Source organism: Sinocyclocheilus anshuiensis, unplaced genomic scaffold (assembly GCF_001515605.1).
Source record: "Sinocyclocheilus anshuiensis isolate Anshui unplaced genomic scaffold, SAMN03320099.WGS_v1.1 scaffold1753, whole genome shotgun sequence".
Lineage (NCBI taxonomy): Eukaryota > Metazoa > Chordata > Actinopteri > Cypriniformes > Cyprinidae > Sinocyclocheilus > Sinocyclocheilus anshuiensis.
The window spans coordinates 682,410-706,818 of record NW_015541398.1 but is presented as its reverse complement, the minus strand read 5'-3'; the positions used below and the strand labels follow the sequence as shown (position 1 = coordinate 706,818).

The following is a 24,409-nucleotide window of genomic DNA, read 5'->3' as shown; positions in this document are numbered from 1 at the left end:
TAAGTAATGGACATTCCTTCTAAGAAACATCAGTGTTTTTCATCCGTCAGTCTCCTCCTCAAAGCGTCTGTGAATAATACTCAGGTGTTTGTGTAACTACACATTCCAAGAGTCTCTGTATATTTCTGCCTCTCCCTCTCTCTGCAGTGTTTAAACGAGAAGAAACTGAACTGTACAAAGGAAATGAAAGAATTTAGGGAGGCTTTAGTGGTCTCTTTGTTTGACCGAGTGTGTGTGTGAAGGGAGGTCCTGATTTGCCACTGAGAAAAGTATGAATAGCCTTCAGGGGGATTTCCTCCGAAAGAAAGACCTCCTCCTCCTCCTCCTCTTCTCTGACCCTTTACTTGCTCGCTCTCGCTCTCTCTCTCTCTCTCTCTCTCTCTCTCTCTCAAGCACTTTACAGTCGAGACAAAACGGTGCAGTGAGCTGACGACAGACTGCTTGAAACTTTGCATTTCCCAGCAGACGTCGTACTCTTGTACAAACTTGCAATAACTTGCTAAACAATGGCTGTAATCCACATTAGTCCAAATCTACCAGCCGTCCCAAACCGGACACCATGGAAGCACCTCTGTATGTGAGACTATCATGGGAATGCTGCCATTACCAATCCAGAAGTAAACTGGGAATTGTTCTCTGCTGGAGGCACAGATTTTAGGATGACAACTCAGTAGCCGCGATTCAATCGTCAAGATGGTAAATAAGACTCGTTCATTTGAGTTTTTACACACACGGTCGGTGTTGTTGTGCCACTGACCTACTGAACCACTGATAACTGGACTACTGACCTAGTGATAGCTGACTGCTGTTGTAGGTGACCATGATTTCGTCCTTATCATGCATTAATGTTCATTTAGCATGGCTATAAGTTAAAATAAATGTTTTGTCACTTTTTACACTTTGTTGCTGCAAAAGTTTCTTTAGTTTGCATTGACTTCTTGAAGTTTGTCTTATTGTATGTTACTGATAAAAATGACTGATGGTGTTTGGCTGAGAGTTGAAGCTTTATGCTGTTTTATTTGAGTTAGGCAGGTGTGTTTAATCTCTGATACTGCAGTGATTTACACACTAATGAGAGCAGATCGAGGTGTGTTTAAGGCATGTTTGAGGATTCAGACCTTTGGAGTTCATGCCAACTGCAATATGAACCTGCAGAGCAGAAACCAGTCTACACTCCCTTTAGATGATTATATTGCTTATACTGTATTTATCTGTCATTTCACCAATGTTCCAACATGTGGTGATTTTCTGATATTCCTGGTTTTATTGACAAATGAGAAGTGTCAGATCCCATTTATTGTCTTCACAGATAACATAAAAACTTCACAACAGACATACAATGAGCTCTGAGACTAGTGATGATATACTACTGATCAAAAGTTTGGGGTCAGTAAGAACAATTTTGCAAGGATGCATTAAATTGATCAAAAGTGACAATAAAGACATTTATAATGTTACAAAAGGATTTTGAAAATATGCTTAATAAATGCTGTTTTCAAATAAATGCTGTTATTTTATACTTTCTATTCATCAAAGAATTCTGAAAAATAAAATGCATCATGGTTTCTGTATAAATATGAAGCAGAATTTTCCACATTGATGATAATCAGAAATGTTTCTTGAGCAGCAAATCAGCATATTAGAATGATTTCTGAAGATCATGTGACACTGAAGACTGGAGTAATGATGCTGAAAATACAGCTTTGAACACAACAATAAAAAAATAAAAAATAATAATAAAAATATAAATTAAAAAAATATATTTTCAGCGCTCCCCAAACATTTGAACAGTAGTACATGCTGTATAGAAGCCGTAGAGTTCAACTTCAATGTAAAAACATTTTATTTCAGAGAGAAAATTTAAAGTACACTACTTCAAGAAGTCATGTACCTCTGTCTTTTTTTGTTGATGTTCAAATACATTTATTATCATATTGCAATACTTCCATCTCAGTTGTTTTGGTTCAAAGCTTAGAATTTATTACAGAATGGTTTTGGAAAAAAACAAACACTAAATGTTTATTTTGTAGGAACATCAATAAAAGTCTCTTGAATTTTTGTTTGCCATAATTTATGGTAAAGCAAAGCGTTAAAGTGCTAAAATAAAATTCCCTACTGTAATTTCTCATCTACACACCTTTCTGCATATGACATGCACAACAGATCACTAAAGCGATTTTTAAGCATGTTACAGTAACACACATGGTTTTTACGCTAAATAAAAACATAGATGTGATCATGTGATGTTAGACATGACCGGTTGCAATATACACACAGAAGTGTTGGGACGTCCTGTGAGAGTTGTTTGGAGCGTTGAGCAGGCCGCTCACCTGCACACTTGATTTCTTGTGCAGGGGTTCAACTGACTGTTTGACAGCTGTTAGACTAAACTCTCACATTCACATACATACAACAGTCACGCTGTTCTCGGGCCTGTTAGCAGCTCTCACAGACCTCGACAACACCAAACAAACTCATGCCTTCTGGCATCTACCTGTCACAGGATTAGTGTTCAACACAGACACTGTGTGTGTGTGTGTGTGTGTGTGTGTGTGCGTGCGTGTGTGTGCGTGCGTACGTACGTACATACATACGTACATACATACATACATACAATATTGTACATTATTATTATTATTATTATTGTTATTATGAATGTCATACAACCAAAATATTTTTTAATTCATGTTTTAATTCATACAGTTTTGTATAAATGAAAAATTTGTAAGCATCTTATATACACGCAATAAAACCATGGAAAAAAAATTATATATATATATATAAATAAATTATTTGGTATATTCTAATTTGATTACACTTTAAAAGAACAATTAAATTGTTAAAGTTTTGTGATTTAATTTCATTAGACACCATTTTTTATGATACATTTGTATTCATTCAAAAACATTTATTTAGGGATAAATAAAATACATTTAATTGGGCCCTAAATTAAAAGCTAGCCTATTCTGTGGAGTTTAATTGTAAACAAGCAAGTTATGTTTATTTAAACAAGTTATGTTTATTTTAATGTGTTTATTTCTCAGGGTATAAACATGTGAAATGCATTTGCTCCCTATTAATGGCATAAAATAAATATCTTGAAAAATATTGATAGTGAATGATATGGAAATAAATCTTGTGATAATTCTTTTATCCTCCAGCCGTAGCACATCACTTAGATAAAGTGATACTCTAAAAGTGGATATTTACAAATCCGTATTTCCATCACTTTGTTGCGCTTATCACAGTGCATTCTGGGATTGGTATTCAGTACTAATGATGCTGCATTAGGATTTGGATAAAGTATGTTTTGGAAAAGCCTTAACGTGAAGAATGTGCCTATGACACCCTAAAATACTGCCTATGTAGGGAGCTCACTAAGCTTTGGATTAAAGCCCCAGTGTGGTTTTACAGATTTGTTTTGGCATAATAAATAAGTTAGTGGGTTACAGCTGTTGAAACACTGTCAGTATGATGCCTTAAGGATAGGAAATAAAATAAAAAGGAAATGGAAAAGGTTTTTCTTGTAACTCTGCAAAGTTAACACATCATTTTACTGAGGGTAACCACCCTGTGTCTGACATGTCATAAAATATATTTTAAGGGCTTTTTATAACCATCAACAAACTGACTGTGATGTTTTGTGCATTTTCCCCTCAAAAAATCGGACCTTCTGACCTCGCCGAGTTCCTGTCAAGTGCACAAAGAGAAATCTGATGATTTACGGCTGTTTGCTATTAGCATGCGGTTCATCATCCAGATGTTCCCAGTCACATGGTGTCCCAGTGCCCTACAAAACATCCTGGAAATAAAGGGGTTTTCTGAACGGCACATACACCGGGTTGCCAGATCATAGACTAGTGATTTTAAATCCAGATTTTTAGGGTGTATCTGTCAAAACTGTGGTAACGTTCTCAATTCTTCTTTTCACTTTTCCACCTGACGCAATGCTCCAATCATTCTGAAGTCCAGGGAACCGTAAGCAAGCATGTGTGCTATACAGCCGTGATATGTTTGTGGTCTTTCGTGTGTTTTGAGTTGCCAATATTTATTTTGGAAACAAGTCCCAGGACCCTCAATCAAAATCCAATGAAATATGATATCCGGGATCATTTGGAGTCAGTCTTGCGGTCGTGGATCTCAGCGAGAAACCACAGAGCATTGCTTCATCAGCAGCGCATACTGGGGAGAAAGTCAATAAAATATACTAGCTGTAATAATAAGTTGGCAGCGTGCAGAGACAGACGTGTTCGCGAGACCTGCAGATGTCAGAGGAGATATATGGACAGAACAGCACTTTAGTTTGTCTGCAGTGCATGGATTGCAAAAGAAGCAAAGAATGCAAGAAATGTATGAAGGCGATTTATTCTAAGAAATGCACTAGAATAATAAGTATGATCAAGAAGATGCATAGACAAATTATACATTGCACCAAAAGTGCTACTGTGAAAGCAATCTTAAAACCACTGTAGAACCTTTATTTTGAAAACCACATTCAGAGTGAGTTAATCGAGGAGTAGCTTGTCAGATGTTGTAGATGTTTGTATGATGAGTGAGGGCCGTGGTGCGAGAAAGCTCCATTGTGCCAAACTCCCTCTCTAAGGAGTTAAAGCACAGTGGCACAGAGACAAAGACAACACTGTCCTGAAGAGGGAGGAGAGGAGGAAGAGAAGGAGAGCTGCTGGGAGAAACAGATCACAATTACTGGAATCTGACAGCTGAAATGAGAGACTTTCCAAAGCTTACAGATGATGAAGAATCCCGTTCAGGTTAGATTACGGTTCATCTCAAGAGTGCACATGGACTTTCTAACTTCAAGCACTTGTACTTTTAACATTTTTGTGTTCTTTGTGCAACGCTGAAGTGATTACAGAGCTTGAAAAGAGGGGTTTAAAGGCTCTGAGTGTCTCTTTTGTCCCATGCCACATGCACAAGTCAAGACTTATTATTTGAGCACATCATGTTTTCAAACATCATTTTTTTGCATGCTTTTCGTCAACTATTGGTACTTTTGGCCCTGTGGACTTGAACTCCGATAAACACAGCTTCCTCAAAACACACTTTTACACTCTTTCTAATTTAATTTGTCAACTGATAGAATTCGGACAATTTTTTAATGCAAAATTTCACCCTCGTGTGATTTCCACCAAAGGTCTTATTTTCACACCCGTGTTAGACACATATGCCCATGCACAAACAATTATACAACTGTCGTGAACGCATTAAATCAAATTCTAAATAAAGTCTAAAACTCAGTCTGTGCATTTGCAGTTGGATTCCATGTCTAAAGACCATGTCTAAATCTGACGTTACAGCATTGCCTCTCTGCAATTACAGTCAAAAACGGCCTTTGCATTTTAGCGCACATAAGTTCGCCAACCCAGGTATGCCTGAAACCTATACTTGACATGTACAGTACTTGCACAAAAATGACAAACCTCCTAGGCCTTGCACATACGACTTTGTACACGTAGACACATACTTGCAGGGCACTGTGCTTAAAATGTAAGATTCTTTAAACAGGGACCCAAACCTCACATGATGTCTGTTTAATAGCATTCTGTGCTGGAAATTACATTTTTATTATTTTTGGAATGAAATGGCCAAAATTGCTAAATCAAATTTCATTGCATGCATTTTTTTAAATCCTAAATACACACAATTAAATATTTTCACACTTTTTGCATAATGAATAATAAATTAACAGAACTGACTGGAAGACACACAATAAAAATCTTAACTGATACTGTTGCGTCTTTAGTAAGTGAGTAACCTATTAGTGATGCTTGCCTTAGCAAACAAACACCACTAAATACAAGGCTGCTGAGAAACAGGTTGTTTATTACAGGCTGTGCATTTATGAAATCATCTGCAAAAAGCTTCAGAATTAATGACAGCTGAGCTTTGGTGTGTTTCAAACATTATTGAAGCTTACAATTACCTGTTGAGCTCCGTGTCATGTAATTATAGAGAGACATGTGCACTGCCAAATAAAAATATATTTTAGCAACAGATATTTATGTGTAGATTTAATTGAGAGTTGTCACACCAAAACTGTACTGCTAAAATGAGGGTTCTTGCAGGTGAGAAGACAGACATTATTTCTTTAAGTGCTTTAAAGTGTTTCTATACGCATGAAAAATAAACCCTCATCTCCAGATATCAAATGGGCCTTCAAATTAACTTTCCAAAGTTCGGCTTCGTCTAAGGGTGATATTTACAATCATGCAATTGACAGAGCCTTGAATGCAAATACCAGACTACAGGAATAGCGCCAGGCTCCAGATATACTTCATTTGGGATCCTGAGTATTTGTTAAATGAAGTTTGACTTGGACGTGTTTGGAAAACAGAGGCGTGGACATGTAACCAGATAAGTAACGGGGGGTTAAACTGAACGACGGGCCCAGAGCCATGACAAGACAGTGATCTGCACCATGCAGATGAGTTTACTGAAGAAGAAGAAGAAAGGCTGAGGATGGGAAAGTCAGCCAGAGGACCGAAGAGGTTCCACATGCACCTGGGACGGACCACCCGGAACGAGACGCAAGCATGGGCCAGACAAACTACTTTGGTTAACGATTAAACAAAAAGGCTATTGTTTCTTTCCACAATTGTTCAAAATTATTAATCATTAAACTCATTGTGGAAGGTCCTGTTCTAATTCTGTTCAGGATCATGAAACAATGCACACTGAAGATAAGCTTACAATTCGAATTGCTTCAAATCAAGAATATCAAGCAGAAAATAGTGAGAACGTGAGAAAGTCTAGCGCAGTTAAACATCAATGTGTGCATACTTCATAGATGAGTACATGACGAAGCAGACATCTAATGTCTGTATCATTCAATGACTCAAACTGGGGATTCTCCAGTAATTCAATAACTTGGAGGAATCATTCATGTCTGTAGCCTACCAAAAAATGTAACACTGCTAAACAAAACCTAAAATATTAAAACTAAAAAACTCAAAATGAAAGTAAAACTCTAAACTAAAAGGAAGGGTTTTGTTTATGTTTGTTCTTTCCTAAGTAGACATAAACTTCCTCTCTGAGATCACACTGTAATCATCTTAACCAGGAAGCCACTACGTCTGTTTGGCTAAAATTAATATACTAAACAAACAACTTAACACGGCTAAAGCATGCATTTCTCACTATGGTTAATCATTGCACTAGGCTTCATAAAAAAATTTTAAACATGCGGTTTAAGAGTTTCAACTTCTAACTTGCAGTAGATGGTTATCCATTCTGTAACACGTTTTGTCTGTTTAAGGTTTAAACCAAGGTCATCCAGACTGGAGAAGAACAGATTTCACTAGTATTCCAGACAGCATTTCCTGTGCTTTTCCCACATCTGCTTTGTACATTATTCCAAGTCAGACACAGGAAACGTGAACCCAACATCCTCATTACGGAGGACTGGCTGAGAAAAGAACATGGATTTGGACTTGTAACTCAAAGGTCATCGGGGGTGGTGGTGGTGGTGGGGGGGTCTGCCCACTGCTCTGGGTGTGTGTTCACGGTGTGTTTGTATGTGTGTGTGCGTGCGCTTGGATGGGTTAAATGCAGAGCACAAATTCCCACACTTCATGTCACCTTTTGTTTCACTTTTTCAGACCATGTGTTTTCTTTGTTCTACCTTGTATTACTTGTATGCTAATGACACAAATCTGCTCTGCATGAGGTAAACCATCTCAAATGAGGTGTATCTGTCTTGGCCAAACTCACAATTTCAAGTCCCAGAGACATTATAAGCAGAAGGAGATGGCCACTAAAGGTAAAATAACCAGGAGAAATTGTAATACTCATTATGGCTTCTGTAGATGTCTTTCTATCTAAATCACCTTTGTTCAAAACATGAACATTAACAAGGCAACAAGCCGACTGGCTCTTTAACTGCAAGGTGCCATACTTACAGCAGCATTATGATTTCTTCCATGCATATATGATAACCTAGCCCGTCTCTTCCACTTAAATTGCCTTAGGCAAGAGACACACTGCTTTCATATGGTGGACAACAGAATGGAAAATGTGGATTTAATTAGGCCAAAACAGTGAAACCTTGACATGACACAAGCTTCATTGTCTCTTTGCCTGGCTCTGTAACAAGTGAGATTTAGGAGGGGTTGAAATTATGAAAAGGTTTTGCCACAGGCATTTGACAACAACCTCATTTTACATCTGTAAACAAAGCATTTAGGGATAATGCACAATAACTGCAATATCATATAGCCTATCATGTTATATGTAACCCTGGATTTTTTTCATACAAAGAATAGAGTTATTAAGCCTCACAAATAAATCTCTCTCTTTCTCCACCTCAGAACCCTTCCTCTCTGGACTGGTCCATTCAGAGCGCCCTGTCGTCTCTTTTCCCTCCGTTTGAGGCTACCGCTCCTACTGTTCTCAGCCAACTCTTTCGCACCATTGAGGAACGTTACCATGGAGATGCACTGCAGTGCCTGCTGAACTTCCTTATCCCAGCCAAACATATCCTAGAGAGCGTGCAACAAGCAGCCTGTGTGAGTACAACACGCTAATCACAGCAACAACAAAAAAAAGGCCATCGGATTTAAAATTCAACAGTGCCTCAGTAAAAGCCAACCATCTAAAATGGCCAATAGCCTACCTACCAAGTGACTTGTTTTAATTTAATAATTTAAAGAAAAATTTCATCCAAAAATGAAAACATTTTCATTATTCACTCCTTTACATCAGCCTCATGTCATTCCTAACCCGTATGACTTTTTTTATGTGGAGTACAGAAGGTTGTACATGGTCTAAAGGCTTGCATATATTCCAAGTCTTCTGAAGCCATACAATGAGATTTGAGAACTGAAGCAAGGAGAAAGAGTTTTAATGAATAATGTCTTTAAAACGAAGTAGGAAATTTCACAATTGCAAAACTACCATTTCATCTTATATTGTTTGGACAAACAGCTATTAGTGCTCAAAACAAACGTATTCCACACTTCAACTTTAGTATAAAGGTTTAGAAGACTTGGAATATAGGTTTGCGTGGGCTACTTTTATGATGCATGGCAGGTCATGCTCAGTGTATGCTTTCAGTGTATGGAAAAGGACAGTGAGAATGACATAAGAGTGAGTCAATTATGTATTTTCATGTTTGGGTGAACTAAGCCTTAAAGAGTAAAATATGATAGCATGCAGGGCAAGATGAAAGCAGTTTCCTGCACACACATTTCTTCCATGTGGACTTTTATGGCACAGATCCCACAAGCTACTTATCCTTGTCCATTTAGCACAAGATTGTTTTGTTCTTTCTTCAGAAAGAACAAAGGCCTTCCGAGGCAGCTTCTTCTGAAGGGGATTCAAGAATGTTTGCGTGCCAGTTAATAAATGGCATCAAGACCCAAGCCATTAAGGATCTTGTGGTCATAAAATCTGTCAATCCAAAATGATCTGCAAATCAACAAACTAGCTTTGCCCTTTCTTTCTCCCACTAGGCTGCATACTCGGATGTCCTGTTCCGGTGTGAGGGTTGGCCATTGTGCCTGAGAGATCGTGTGGTGATCCAACTCAACCCCATCAACCCTTTACTGCTCCGACCTGGAGATTTCTACTTGCAGGTGGAACCTTTTGGAGAACAGTCAGCCCGAATCATCCTCAAAAGTCTTCTTGTGCAGGAAGACCTCTTGGGGCAAGAAAATCTGGTGCTGCAAGCTGGTTCCAGGTTGCTGGAGGGTCCTGCAATTGAGGGGACACCCATCCCTGAGACATCTTATCCATGCATATTCACGGAGTCTTGGCTAAGGGAAATAAATGAGGGACGTCATGGAAATCCTCTATGTCAGTGTGTGCTTTCCTCTGAGCAGGGGGTTGTGAAGGTACCTTGGACCGAAGTTGCCAACCCAGAATTCCTTGACAGGCCCAAATCTAACATCTGGCCTGAAACAAATACATGCTCAACTCCAACTCTCCGTGTGAATGATCTTAAAATTGAGATTTCAGAGAACGAGTCACAGTCACTGGTACCTGTAGGCCTCTTACCACTTAAGATGGAAACTAGGATCCTTCCAGCAAATGATGGGATGGCGGTTTCTGTTCAGCTAGTGGAGGGTGGTAGCAGATTAGTAAAGGTTGACCAGGGACATCCAATAAGCAGTTTCGCTGGAAAACCTGTTGGCTGGGTATCTCCCAATACCTGGGACAGCAGGCACAACCGAGAGCTGGAAGGAGAATATGTGGATCTGATGGAGTTCAACAAAGAGAAAGAGACTTTGGTACTCAACAAAATAGCAATGCCCACAAAACAACTGGGCTTCAAGTTAGTCAGGACGGCTCAACCTGCCCCAAAAAGTAATGTTAACCTGTGTGGAGAGGACTGCAATCCTTGTATGCAAAACAAACCATCTGAGAGCATGCAAAATGATCCAGAATCCAAATGCAGGTATAGGCAGTCTTACGTGGCAGCCCTCCGAAACCCTGTGAATTTTGAGAGAGCAAGTATGCTGCCTTCCCTAGATGAAACAAGGACAGATGTAGGGGAGGTTGAGCCAAGCTGTGAGGGACATGGAGTTGGCCTTAGACTTAAACCTTCGAGTTGTACATTTGGCCAGACACCAAACCAAGCAGACAGAAACCCGATGCAATCCTTTGAGAACTCAGTCCAACAAAAGCAAAGCCCAAAGAACTCAAGTCAGAGCATATCTCATGACCGTAGTTCAAGGGAGAATGCAGAGTCTCTTGACCAACATATGACCCAACAGATCCCTAGCATGGTCCAAGCAAGACAACAACACAAGTCATTCCTCACTGGGCAACAGGATCTCCATCAGACTGCACTTGGAACTGAGGCATTACCTGACAAAAGACACCACTGTCTGAACAACTCTTTTAGACACGATTCATTTCAGATGCGGATTAGCGGCCACAAGCACGCCAAAGCCCAACACTTACCCAAAATGGGACTCAGGGCTTTACCTGACCACGGTGGTAACAGACAAGATGCTTATCTATGTTTGCAGGGTTTCAATCCAATTCAGCATGCACAGAAACAGCTAACACAGGGCTCAGAACAAAAACCTCCTCTATTTCAGCCCCAGTGCAGTCAGATCCTGTTCCAAAACGAGAAAAGGCCTTTGGATTACAAAGTCCTCTGTGATGACAGACTCAGTGCAAGAGGCCCAGGTTCACCTGTACAGGTGATCAAAGGTAAAAACAGGTCTAAATCCCACTCATCCTCTTCAGTCTCAGAAATAACCAGAGAGTGTCTGCAATCGCACAAGCTTGCCAATAGAAGCCGAAGCCGCAGTGATGTCTATCCAGAGATCATTCCCATGTTGCCTGCTGACCAGGGAATAAAACACACAGCTAATTTGGTGTCCCCAAAATTAAACAGGCATCAAGAAGCAAGAAAGGGTAAGTAGAGTAAGACTTCTGCATGTAAAAGGGACTTGTGTTTCTGATTTGTTACAGGCATTTTGAAGAGTCGAATACGAAAAAAATATTCTAACAATTCTTTGCTGTGGTTCCTTGCTGTGTGTGTCAACTAATTGCATACAGATTTTACCCCGCATCTCCCTTTGTTGTCAAAAGAACATCCAAAGTAACATGACGTCTGGCCAACATGTTGTTTTTTAGATCTTTATCCTTAAATGAAAAGCATGTTCAAACATGACTGATATGAACAGTTGCAAAAACGCAACTACTATGAGGCCATGTCTAGTTGCTGCCCACCATGACATATCAACTGATTTACAGATGACCTTGACCCTGGTCATTTGCTGAGGAGAAAATATACCCTTCTGAAAGGTCATCTTAAAAGAGAGCAATGTGACACTGGCCAAAGGTCAAGTGTGTGCAGAGCGTTCCACAGGGGAATTTCTGCAGTCCTTCATCTGATTTCTTTCTTTAGCAGAACAGAATGAAAGCATTCATGAGGACCAAGAGCAAAGAGCAGGGAACAGAAATAACTACATCCCCCCCATTTTATGGGGAAGCTGTTAGATGTCTTTGTAAATGGGAAGAGGAGGGCGGTGGCCTTAGTTTTTTTTTCAAGGTTTTCTAAAGGGGAGATCAACAGCTCCATCTAGCTGTGACACACATCTCTTCAATCATGCAATAAGTTCAGAAAAACTGCAAAAAGTTGAATTAGGTATTTAATCACCATCTTTTGTGTTGGTATATTTACCAGTGTTGAAAATAAATGTAATTTTTCGTCTTTCTAAGAAGTCTACTCATCTGGAAACCCAGCTGTTAATGGAGTAGAGCTCCAGAAATCACATGCTGATCAGCTCTTGACTGGCCAGCCTGAGAATGGAGTTCAGGCAACTTTACATTCCCAGGACTCCACAATCAACAGCCTTCTCCAGCTAGGCATCATCTGTCTACCGGGTATGCCTCCTAAACAATTTTTAATTGTGAATTTATTTGTTGTGGTGTAGTCTTAAAGCTCAGGGCTAGGACTGATCCATGCAAAGACTAATATATAAACAACTGTTCCTTTGAGCAAGAATTGTTCACTCAAACATTGAAATTGTCACATTTACTGTGTTTCATCAACAACAATAAAATAAAAACAGTCCATACATCATCTGATGACACATGATACAGTAAATTTGTTTGAAAAACAGATACAAGAGAATCAAAAGTACCATTGTTTAATTCAATACAAGGAGAATCATCAGTGACTAATGTCAGTTCACACATAAGACTATTTTATGATTTCAGAAGACTTGTAATATACTGTAACACACAACTTGTATGGACTACTGTTATCATGCTTTTTTATTTAAGATTGACAATAATCTTCCATCGAGTTTCTAAGTTCGGCCTAAAATCTCATTTTATGTTCAACCCAAGCAAAACAACAATTCAGGGTACAAATTACATGAGGGTACAGAAGAAAACAGCATAATGAAAAAACAACATAATAAAAGTCTTGAACATGACTTTCTACTGTATGTACGGTTGTATCATGATTGAATAAATTTGTTTTTACTTTGACCAGGGAAATGGTGAGCAAATAAGCAGGCTTTTTTTTTTTTTACTTACAAAATGTACAAGAAACTATGAGGAAAACAACCAATGTTATGTTAAGGTGACAAGAAAATGACATCATGATCACAAAAAATAAAAAAATATTAATATTCGATTAATATTCGAGTAAAGTATTCCTTTAACACCCAGATTGCTTCAGGGGGTCTGAACCTATACGTAAGGTTACTTTTGCTAAATTCACCTTCTAAATGACTAGCCTACTTGCTTCTAACTTTCTACATGCACATATGTTGCACATTCCACTCTAGATAAAGCTAAATGCATCAAATATAAATTCTGATGGCAGCAAACACGAAACGTTCTGACTCTTCTCTTGACAGTTTTTGAGGCCTGACAGTTTTGACAAGCCTCTATAATATAGCGGTTAGCATGCAGCCACGTGCGATCCCAATACTGAAAATACACAACTTTTCTGAGTGTTTTCTCCAGACAGTAGTGATTTATCTGCTTTTGCTCTTAAATTCTGTCATGTTTGTTGCTAAAATGACAAAGCCATTACACACATGCACAGAAAATATGGTCATTCTGTTAAATCGTGATGTTTTAACTCAACATGTTCTCTTACCAATACCAGGCAGTCGTGACAGAGCTGGCCGCGCCGTGGTTGAGGTCTACGGGGGCAGGAAAGGCTGGGCGTTCTCTCAACTCTCTCCTCAAGAGTTTTGCAGACTGTTGCTTTACCTGCACTCTATTCCCAGGTACCAAATACAGATCAAACACCACAAGAGGGCAGTAAGAGACATTATATCTAGAATTGCCATCCTGTTTACAAGAACTGAAAAATCCACACGCTCTTAAAATAGATTCAAATGTTGATGTCAATAATTACTATATGAAAAAAGTGCTGCACATTTTCAATGGCTGATGGCTGTTTTGATGGTTGTTAGTTGCTTTGACAGTATTGAACTTGAACTATGGTTATTTCATTCTCCTGCCACATATGTCTAATTACTCTTAAACATATTCATTCATTCATTCATTTTCTGTTCAGATGAACCCCAGAATCATATATGATGTAAAATAAGATGTATGTTTTTACAGGATGGAGGTCAGAGAGCTGGGACTGACCGTAGTGATTGACAGCAGGAAGTGCCCTCTGCCCTCTGTGTTCTACAAATCCCTGCTCATGGTTCAGGTGAGGAGCTGCCAAGAAAACTATCATCATCACCAACATCAATGCAAACCTGAACACATCCTTCATATGCACACATTCTGTAAATAATATGTCCAGTAGATGGCAGTCAAGAGTGCAATTGTAGTCACTCTGCATGTTTCACACACTATTCCATATGTCTGGTGTATGCATGTGTTATACAGGAGCAGGCCCTTCATGCAGTGCACACTATCTTGATGCTTGTTGATAAAGACGCAAATCCTCGACCAGAAAAACATCTTGGTCTACAGGTAATTAACACCCCCAAACACACTCGTTGTACCCAACAATTACACCATCATGGAAACCTGCAAGCCTTTAGAATGATTTCTGAAGGATCATGTGACACTGAAGACTGGAGAAATGATGCTGAAACTTCAGCTGCGCATCACAGAAATAAATTACATTTTAACAGATATTCACATAGCAAACAGTTCTTTTAAATTGTAATAATATTTTACACTATTACTGTATTTTTGATCAAATAAATGCAGTGAGCAGAAGAGACTTATTTCAAAAAACATAAAAAAAATCGTACTTATGCTTGGGTCTCACACACACACGCAGTACATTATGTTCAAGTGCACGATCATTTCTTTCAGATAGATGTTGCGACGTCACTAAAATCTCTTCATAAGACGGTTGATGGACAGCAGCTGACCTCTGACCTTGGTGGAACCTTCCCTTACAGTCATGAAGACTGGCTACAGTTTCACCAGGTTAGGAGAAGAGCAGTCACAAAAACACCAATCAATGCCCTTCTGACTGATGTCTTTAGCTTTTCAGTGAATACTGATGCTCTTAAAGGAACACTCCACTATTTTTGAAAATAGGCTCATTTTCCAATTCAATTATCTATGCTAAGCTACAGCTAAAAGTGCTACCGCCAGACCCGGAGATCGGCTGAATGGATTCGAAAACGGTAAAACTCAACTGTTTAACTCCAGGGGAGTTGGAAAATGAGCCTATTTTCAAAAATAGTGGAGTAAAATGTAGAATTTCTGCCATCACAGTTTTGTTTTATCATTATTTGCATTTCTTGTAACTTTGAGGTGCCCCAGAGTGAGTGTAGCCCAACATTTCAATGACTAAAAACACTTTTTTTTTGCGTAAGCACTTTAGTTAATGCGCATGTACTGGCACTTTGAGTCCAACTTGCGTCATTCATTGTTTCCTGTCCTCTCTCTCTCTCTCTCTCTCTCTCTCTCTCTCTCTCTATGATCTGTAAAGTGGCAAAAGGCCCACAATATAAATGATGCAACAAATAGCAGCACATTTGCAGAAAATTATGTTGTCATACCACTTACTCACTAAACATTTTTGATTTGTTTCTGTTGTAAGAACGTGTTCTCTCAAACCATCGGTCAACAGCTGTTAAAACACTTGTAAACAGATGCAAGTCAACTTGCACAATCTGCTCTAGTGAAGTGGATGACAACATTTTGGACAACAGCAAATGGCTCTTTACATTTGTTCTGTGTTTTGTCCGGTTGAGGTCTGAGAACCCAAAGGCTCTTTAACTTACATGTAACAAACCGACTTTTCCTAATCTTATGTGAGCTGATTATAAACAACATTTCATCTTGATGATGACTAGCAGCAACCTTCAGCCGTCTGTCTGCTGGCCACATGCTTTAGGTTTGTTCTCGTAAATGTTTTATTGAACAAATAGCTGAATAATCGGCAGACGCCCTTCTTTCACAGTATGTAGATGATTGTCTAACGTGTGTTTTGCATATGTCTTTCAGAAACGTTCTCTCTTTCAACTCGACCTACAAGCAGCGTCTTCATTACTGCAGACAGCAATCAGGAGACTTGATGTTAAAAAAACAGACACCGCAAAGGTAACTTTGGATTCTGCAAGCGGATTTCTGACAATTTCCAGGAATACAGTACACATGTGTATCATATTACTTTTTTAACATTAAAGCTAGAGATGCACAGATATTTAAATTTAATAGTAATTATTTTCATATTGTGTCAGAAAACTGAGAAATGTCTGATATTACAATTCAATGCAATTTTTTGTCTAAATAAAAGGAAAAACAAACACTGCAATCAATCATTTTCAGTGCTACAAATGAATACAATAATCAAATGTAATAATGTACAGTATGAAAAAGGAATACTTTTTGAGATTATATTTAACAGTGTTATTAAATTATTAGTGTTTTGAAAAATGACCTTTAAGTGGGTGTTAGGTAACGGGACAGGTGGAAAATAATTGAAATGAGCATGCAAAATGAAATATACAATATAGCCAATATCAATAAATTAAAAAAGCAAAAATTCTCTAAAATCAGCTGTTATAGTACAGTTATATTGTACATCCCTATTTAAAGGCACATTGGCATGTTTTTGCATTGAGAACTATTAGATATGTTCAGTAAACGATTACGTAACAAAAAATGATCTAAAATACAGGTGGTACCATAAAAGATTTCTCACATTTTTACTCAATTTCTAATAATAATAATTTATTTATTTATTTTATTTTTTTATTTTGTAATTTCAAAAATGGCAAACTTAATTTTAAACAAATGCAAAATATAAAAGCTCATTTATTTAATTTGACCTCCTGAGGAACGGTGCTCCCAAACTAACTAAATCAGTTGTTCAGGATGTCCAGTCCTGCATCCAGGAGCAGCGGAGTTCCATGGAGATGGTGCTTGAAGACACACGATTGGTCGCCCTCCAAAGAGAAGGCGGGTCTATTCTCGCCAGGATGAGGAAGGAAGAGTCTCGATTTGCTCAGTCTGAAGACTTCAGGTATTTCCCTCAGTGTGTTTGAATCTCAGCAGGCTCAAGTTTGTCATGTTTGATCATGACTAGAGCTCAGCTGTGCCCATAATGTTTGGACAGCTGTTGGGTCCCAGTTAATCCTATTTAGCCAACAGCAAGAGACTTTATACACACAGTGAGCTCCTTTGGAGAACCCATATATGATATGAAACACAAACTGGAAAAGTATGACCAGTATATGGTGACCAGTACTCCATATTTACCATAAATTAATTTAAAAGCAAAATGTGAAATTTACAGTACATTCGCATGTTTTGTGCAGGTGCTAAGAACACACAACACTTCTATGTGTCTTTTTTTGTCTCCTGCAGGGACTCTCTGGAGTCTGTGACGTGTCTGTATAACCAGGTGGAAGAAGCTGTTCACATGCTAGTGATGAAATCCAACCAGTCACTGCAACATCTCGAACATGTTCTTCTGCTGAGAGAAGCAGAGGACTCGCTCAGTACAGTAGGCATTACATCCCGTCATGACAGATAATAAGCGCAGCCCACAGAAAGTGCTTCAGCGCTGAAAATAACACAAGACAAACATTGTGCCGCAGGGAATAATCAGCCAGTGTTCGACGGGCAGACAGTCTCAACCTTCATAGATAAACATAACATCACTGCGCTAAATAAAGTGATCGTAATTTCTCAGCTGTTATAAGAGAACGTTTTGAGAAATGGCTGAAAAGACCAGCTTTGACCAACACAAAGTTTCATGAAATTCAGCCTTGGTCAGTGCTGGTCTAGATGATGGATAGACATGCTGTTGTAAGCAAGTTATGATGAAATGTTGAGGTGCGACAGCATTTGTGGCACAATTTACCACAGAAAATAACTTTGGCTCTAAGTTAAAAAACATAGTGGTAAGGCACAAATAATGAAAGTAAACAGGACAAGGCAATAAATGTTAAAATGCACCATTCAAACGGATATCAGTAAGACTTACAATTATGTTATATCCAACCATGTCATGACCATGTAAAGATCTACTCATTGAAATTATATCTGTTATGCTTAACTAGATACTGTGTATTAACTAGATCCAAAAATAATGAATAATTCATGTTAGTGCTTTAACAAAAATACAAGCTTCACATTTGTGCTTTTAAACTCTCAAAATGCATAGTAAGTAACCATGATTTTGTGATTTTTTTGGGTAACACTTTATAATAAGGTCTCTTTTGTTAATATTAGTTCATGCATTAAAGCAACAGTTCATGCAAAAATGAAAATTTCTAAAAATGTCCTCACCCTCAGGCCATCGGAGATGTAGATGAGTTTGTTTCTTCATCAGATTTGGAGAAATGTAGCATTGCATCACTTGCTCAGCAATGGATGCTCTGCAGTGAATGGGTGCCGTCAGAACGAGAGTCCAAACAGCTGATAAAAACATCACAATAATCCACAAGTAATCCACACCACTCCAGTCCATCAGTTAACATCTGGAGAAGCGAGTCCTCTATCCATAATATAGCTTTCTCCAGTGAAAAAGTCGTTTTGTCTGAATCAGGAGAGAAATATGCACAGATCAAGTACTGTTTACAAGCGTAAACAGTCCAAAATAAATATGTGGGTGGATTTTGATGTGACAGACAACAGAAGGATGGGCTTTTTCACTGGAGAAAGTGTCACTGAACTGTGAACTGTCCATAATGTTAACAAATGGAACCTTATTATAAAGTGTTACTATCATTTAATGTAAACTGTAAGGGATGAGTGAAAACAGTTTTCAGTGATGATCAGCAGTGTAGCACAGATGTCTTTAAGAGGTCTGGTGGAGTCAGCAGTATCTCATATTGGAGTCCCGCAGCTCTTGAAGTGTTTTCTGTGAGCATAAATACCATAAATTCAGCTCGTTTAATTCTTGTGTATAATTAATTGTTGTTTATGTTGTTCACAGATCCAGAAATGGTGTGATGCAGAGGAACATTCATGGCAGAAGGACAAAGATGACACAGAGAAAACTCTGCTGAAAATAGAGCAGAGACTACAAGACGTTCAGTCCGTTCTTATACAAGCCAAGGTAACGAATCCTTGAGACATTTACTCAAATATACAGACTAGATGAATGGTCCATAATATGAATCCCTGAATGTTATCAGACTAGATTGTGGATAATAGATTTCTGTGAACTGCTGAGTTCTGAGAACTCACAGAGTTGAAGATATTGAAAAATGGTACAGGAATGTGCTGTCTTAAATAATAATAAGAGGTGAAGGTTTCCAGACATCTTTGAGACATTGCATAAAGTGTGCAATTTCTTTTTTTCTAGGAGAAAAAAGAAAAAGGGATGTCGTTGATAAAGGAAGTGGAGAGGAAAAGCGAAGGAACGCACTATCCTGAAACTGAGGCTTTTCGTTGTAACACCACCGCTTTCAAAACCAACATGACTCGGTTTCTCTTGAAAGCTGAGGAGCGTAAATCCGAGCTGGAGACGTCTGTCGATCTCTATCGTTTCTGTGAAGAGGTTCGTCAACAAACACGGACAATTAACTGCCCCTTTCTTCTCAATATGCAACATTTGCAACCCATTTTACTTCTGCAGTGTGATGTATTTATTTGTGAAACAAGAGGGAATTACTGAAAGACATGTTGGAGTAATTAGCAAGGGTTCCCACAGTCTTGAAAACCTGGCAATATCAGAGAATTTTAAACTGGGTTCTCCAGGCCTTAAAAAATATGAAAAATCTTAAAACTAATGGAATTTGTAATAAACACATTTCTAATTGTGCAGAGCAGTAACATATTTAATTCATATGATATTGCTCTTGGGGAAAATAAAACTTGCTCGCAAACCCTAGTGATTTTTCATTTGTGCATGATTTATTTTCAATGAATCAGTTAAAAGGATTCATAAATGATTTATAAATTAATCGGTCTGAATCCAAATTATGTTGCGATATCATTTTGCATAAATTCTTATGCAATTATCACAAACAACTGGAAAGCTAATGGAAAAGGTTATTACAAATTATTAGTCAACAATTGTGGGAACCCTGGGACAAAAAAAAGTGTGTATTAATCAATCGTAAAATTAAAAAAAAACAGTTGGGAGTTTGTATTCGATAGACTGAAAGACCGCTTACTTTACTTACAAGTGTGAATGAGAACATCATAATGAGAAGATATAAAGTGGGCCGTGTCTCAAACCAGTTAAGAAGAGGAACAACAACTCATTCATTTGTTATGAATAATCTAATCTTTTGTTTTGCGTCCATTACGTTTTAAAGAAACAGAAAATAATCAAATGAGATGAAGTGCCTTTTATTTGTCAATTATTTAGTTCACTGGATCATCCAAAAATATAATATTGATTATATATTTAAGATTAAATAAATTAGTCATTACCACATGATATAGTTTAAATAAATTCCATTCCAATACAAATAAATTAATCTACACTATTCCAAAAAGTTTAAATAAAACTCAGCTTTGATCACAGAAATAAATTACATTTTATAATAGATTCAAATAAAAAACACTTATTTTAAACTGCAATAATATTTCATAATATTACTGATTTTACTGTATTTTTAATCTAATAAATGCAGCCTCGGTGAGCAGAAGAGACTTCTTTCAAAAACATGGAGGAGCTGCTTCAGACGGAGAGAGAGTATGTGAGAGCGCTGGGGCACGTGGTGGAGAACTACATGCCGGAGCTGGAGCGTCCCGACGTGCCTCAGGACCTGCGGGGACAGAGAGGAAGCGTCTTTGGGAACCTGGAGAAGCTGCGAGACTTTCACCAGCATCACTTCCTTCAGGAGCTGGAGCTGTGTCTGAAGGAGCCCTTCTGCGTCGGACGCTGCTTCTTAAAACACGTGAGCGCTCTGAGCAGAACACACTCGCAGTTTCCAGTTAAAATTGAAAAGAGTTTCACAGTTTCACTTTCAAAGCTCCACAAAGAACTCTTTATTTTATAGAAACCCATTAATGCAGCTTTAACGAACCCAGAAACTAATACACTTTTAATGAAAGAGCCATACAACCCAAAAACAAAAGCAGGTCGCATTTCACCCCAAAATGATAAGACACAATTTATTAATTTTGCTTAAGAAAATTAAGCCTAGATATTTGTAATTTTTAGGATATCATAATTATAGGAACATTAATATTTGTTTGCATTATTTGAAAGAAAGTTAAGAACAGTTTTGCAAAATATTTTCATAGCTGAGGAAAAAATTATTATTTAAATTGCAAGGTACTTATCATTTTAGAGTTTGTTATATTTGTACTGCATTAAATTTAAAAAGAAAAATCTAAAGTAAAATGATTAGAATTTGAGGGGGAAATGTGTTTGTTGTCAAAGTCCTCCCCCATTTTCTTATCAATTTAAAACGGATTACTTTAATGCACATTTTCATAACTGTAATGCAAAAAACCCTGATATATTATTCAAATTGCATGAATATTACAATGGATGTTACAAAAAAAAATAAAAAATCTAAAGAAACAGGCTTGAAAATGTTTGGCAAAAAACTGATATATTATTTAAATTGAACCATGAATATTAAAATAAATATATATTTAAAATAAAAAAAGTAAAATGCTTGGATGCATTAGAGAATTTGAGGGACAATGTGTTTGTTGTCAAAATTGCTCCCCAATTTTCTTAAAAATATTAAATATCTTATTTATTATTTTAATGCACATTTTCATAACTGTAATCAAAAAACAAACTGATATACAGTATTATTTAAACTGCATGAATATTACAATGAATATTACAACAACAACAAAAATCTGAAGTCAAATGTTTGGATGCATTAGAGAATTTAAGGGAAAATGTGTTATTTATCAAAATGTTATATATTTATATACAGATCTTGTTTGGGCTTTTTTTTTTTTTTTCTGTTCAATGAAGTGCATCCCACTCATGTAGTATGACAGAGATACACTTCAAATGTCTTCATAGAAAGAAACAAAAAGCCCACTGTTTGCACCAGTGATTCTAACACTATCTCACACTATCTCACAAACTCAGAAAGAAAACTTCAGCCTGTACGCATTATACAGCAAGAACAAGCCTCGCTCTGAGAGACTGCTCATCGATCACGGGAGAGAGTTCTTTAAGGTGAGATCTTCCTCCAGAAGTGATCCAAACGTGATATTTGAAGGTAATTTCATTAGTATTCAAATGAATTCAAATGGAGACATTGTTTTACATTTAGACAGACACAGAAATGTACAATTTCAGCATAAAACATAAATACTTTTGCATGGCTTAATTGCATTTAAATGTTAAATGCATTAACTTAATATAATATAAAATCAATGCAACTAAGAGTAAATAATATATTAAACAAATAATATATACAATATATAAAAATAAATATTAGATAAACTTAAAAAACTAAAATTATAAATGTTGCCTTAAAGTACTAAAATTACTAAAACTAAAATTGATTTAGCCAAACATAATTTTTTTTTAAATGAAAAGGAATAAAAATGATATAAGCACATAAATGACTAATTCAGTTGCATAACGAGACTCGAGACAGAGAAAGGCATTTTTAATGACAAATGCATTTATAAATGAAATCCCATTCATAACATGTCATTTATTACAAATACAATGAAAGGAATTCAATATTCTTTGACCCTCAACAAAAGCATCTAAAGTATTACCTAAAGGATCTCTATCCAGCTCCTTTCTGTTCATTCTTGAGAAATAATAGGGAAAAAATTCCCCTCAGAAAAGAAGATTATGAAAGAGTTTATCTGGTAATGCCATATTTCACACATCTGACAAAAAGTAAAGTAATGGGCAAACAGGCGCTGGAACAGGCCTCATCTCGGCTGCGTTGGGAAATGTTGAGGTCATTCTCTTGGAAATCCATCTGCTCAGGATAAAGCTTTCATTTGTCAGAAGTTTGATTCGACTTGAAATGAGTGGCATGATGATTAGCATATTTCAACAGGAAATACCTGCCATAACTGACCGACTCTGTCATAAACCGTAGGTGCATTTCCGAACAGGACACACCTGTAACAAATATTCAGTGCTGACTTTGCAAAAAAAAAGTCACAACAGCATTAATGATAATATTTCTATTTCCTCATGCAAACAAGATGATGCATAAAATGTCCTCTTTAAACAATTATTCATGAGTTTAATCTTTATACATACATCAGTTTAAAGTGTTTTGAGTGTGATGCTGATTCTGATGCTTTATCTGTTTATTAATTGTAGTAATATGATGTGAATTGCAGCAGAAGCAGCAGCTGCTGGGTGATAAGATGGATCTGTCCTCGTATCTGCTGAAGCCGGTGCAGCGCATCAGTAAATACGGGCTGCTGCTGCAGGACATGCTGCGTGAGTGTGAGACCGGAGCGCACGCGGGACACGAGCGGCTCGAGATACAGACCGCGCTGAACATCATCCAGTTCCAGCTCCGCCACGGCAACAACCTGCTCGCCATGGACGACCTTCAGGACTGTGATGTGAGCCTCATCGCTAAATAAAACTACTAACATTGTGGGTACTTAAAAATAAAGCTGAAATAAAGTCAAATATAAATATTAGATTAAAAAAAAATCGGAAAAAATTAGAAATGTTGCCTTGGCAAGTAACTGAAATAAGTTGAAGATACATAGTTTAGTATTTGAAAATACTAAACTAATATAAAAATACTTTAAAAAAATATACTAATAATAGTAATTAATTATACTAATGACATTATTTAATTAACTAATTAATTGGTGTGCATTTTTTATGTACCTCATGCAATAAAAAAAATAAAAAAATAAATAAAATAAAATAAAGATGATACTCAAAATTTTCTCTTTGGACCATTATTCATTCATCTTTACACTCAGTACCCCGAAGAATCAGTTTACAGTTTTTTGAGTGTAATACTTCTGATTTTTTTCCTCGACATGGGCTTATTACTTCAAGTAACATAATCTATCAACTATTAAAATGTTCAGTAATTAAAATAAAGTTGAAATAAAGTAAAAAATATAAATATTAGATGAAAAATTAAACTTAAAAAAAGAAAAATTAGACATGTTGCCTTGGCAACTAATTGAAATAAATAAGTTGAAGTACTAAAATGACCCATTTTTAATGTATTATTTTTTAAATGACTCATTTTAAAATATTAAACTAATTTAAAAATATGAATTAAGTAATTCATATAAAATAAAGTTAAATATAAATGTTTTAAAAAATAATAATAAAAAGGATACGATTACTAAAACTTACATTAAAAATAAGATGAAATCTCAAAATGTTTTTAAAACATATTAATTACAATATTAATAAATACTACACTGTAAAAAACAATAACAACTTTGTTACCCCGCTGCCTTAAAAAAAATGTATCTTAATTTTTTTTGCTGTGATGCAGTTGATTCAACATGCATTTTTTGAGTTGAAACAACAGTTATACTGGTTCATTCAACTTTTAACTTAGTTGAGGCCAATAAACTTACATTTTCTTGC

At 37.0% G+C, this 24,409-nt stretch overlaps 1 protein-coding gene across 1 annotated transcript in view; it reads left to right on the top strand.

Annotated features, from left to right (window-relative positions):
* Positions 1-418: 418 nt before the first annotated feature.
* Positions 419-24,409, top strand: part of quob (quattro b) — a 30,969-nt gene continuing 6,978 nt past the window's right edge. The window contains exons 1-16 of the mRNA XM_016489244.1: positions 419-696; positions 8,325-8,522; positions 9,468-11,382; positions 12,193-12,357; positions 13,598-13,721; positions 14,065-14,158; positions 14,341-14,427; positions 14,779-14,895; positions 15,925-16,020; positions 16,797-16,945; positions 17,290-17,428; positions 18,866-18,988; positions 19,238-19,432; positions 20,556-20,783; positions 21,947-22,036; positions 23,176-23,406. Of these exons, the coding sequence (XP_016344730.1) occupies positions 694-696; positions 8,325-8,522; positions 9,468-11,382; positions 12,193-12,357; positions 13,598-13,721; positions 14,065-14,158; positions 14,341-14,427; positions 14,779-14,895; positions 15,925-16,020; positions 16,797-16,945; positions 17,290-17,428; positions 18,866-18,988; positions 19,238-19,432; positions 20,556-20,783; positions 21,947-22,036; positions 23,176-23,406 (3,954 nt within the window). The 5' untranslated portion in view covers positions 419-693. The remainder of the gene's footprint in view (positions 697-8,324; positions 8,523-9,467; positions 11,383-12,192; positions 12,358-13,597; positions 13,722-14,064; positions 14,159-14,340; positions 14,428-14,778; positions 14,896-15,924; positions 16,021-16,796; positions 16,946-17,289; positions 17,429-18,865; positions 18,989-19,237; positions 19,433-20,555; positions 20,784-21,946; positions 22,037-23,175; positions 23,407-24,409) is intronic.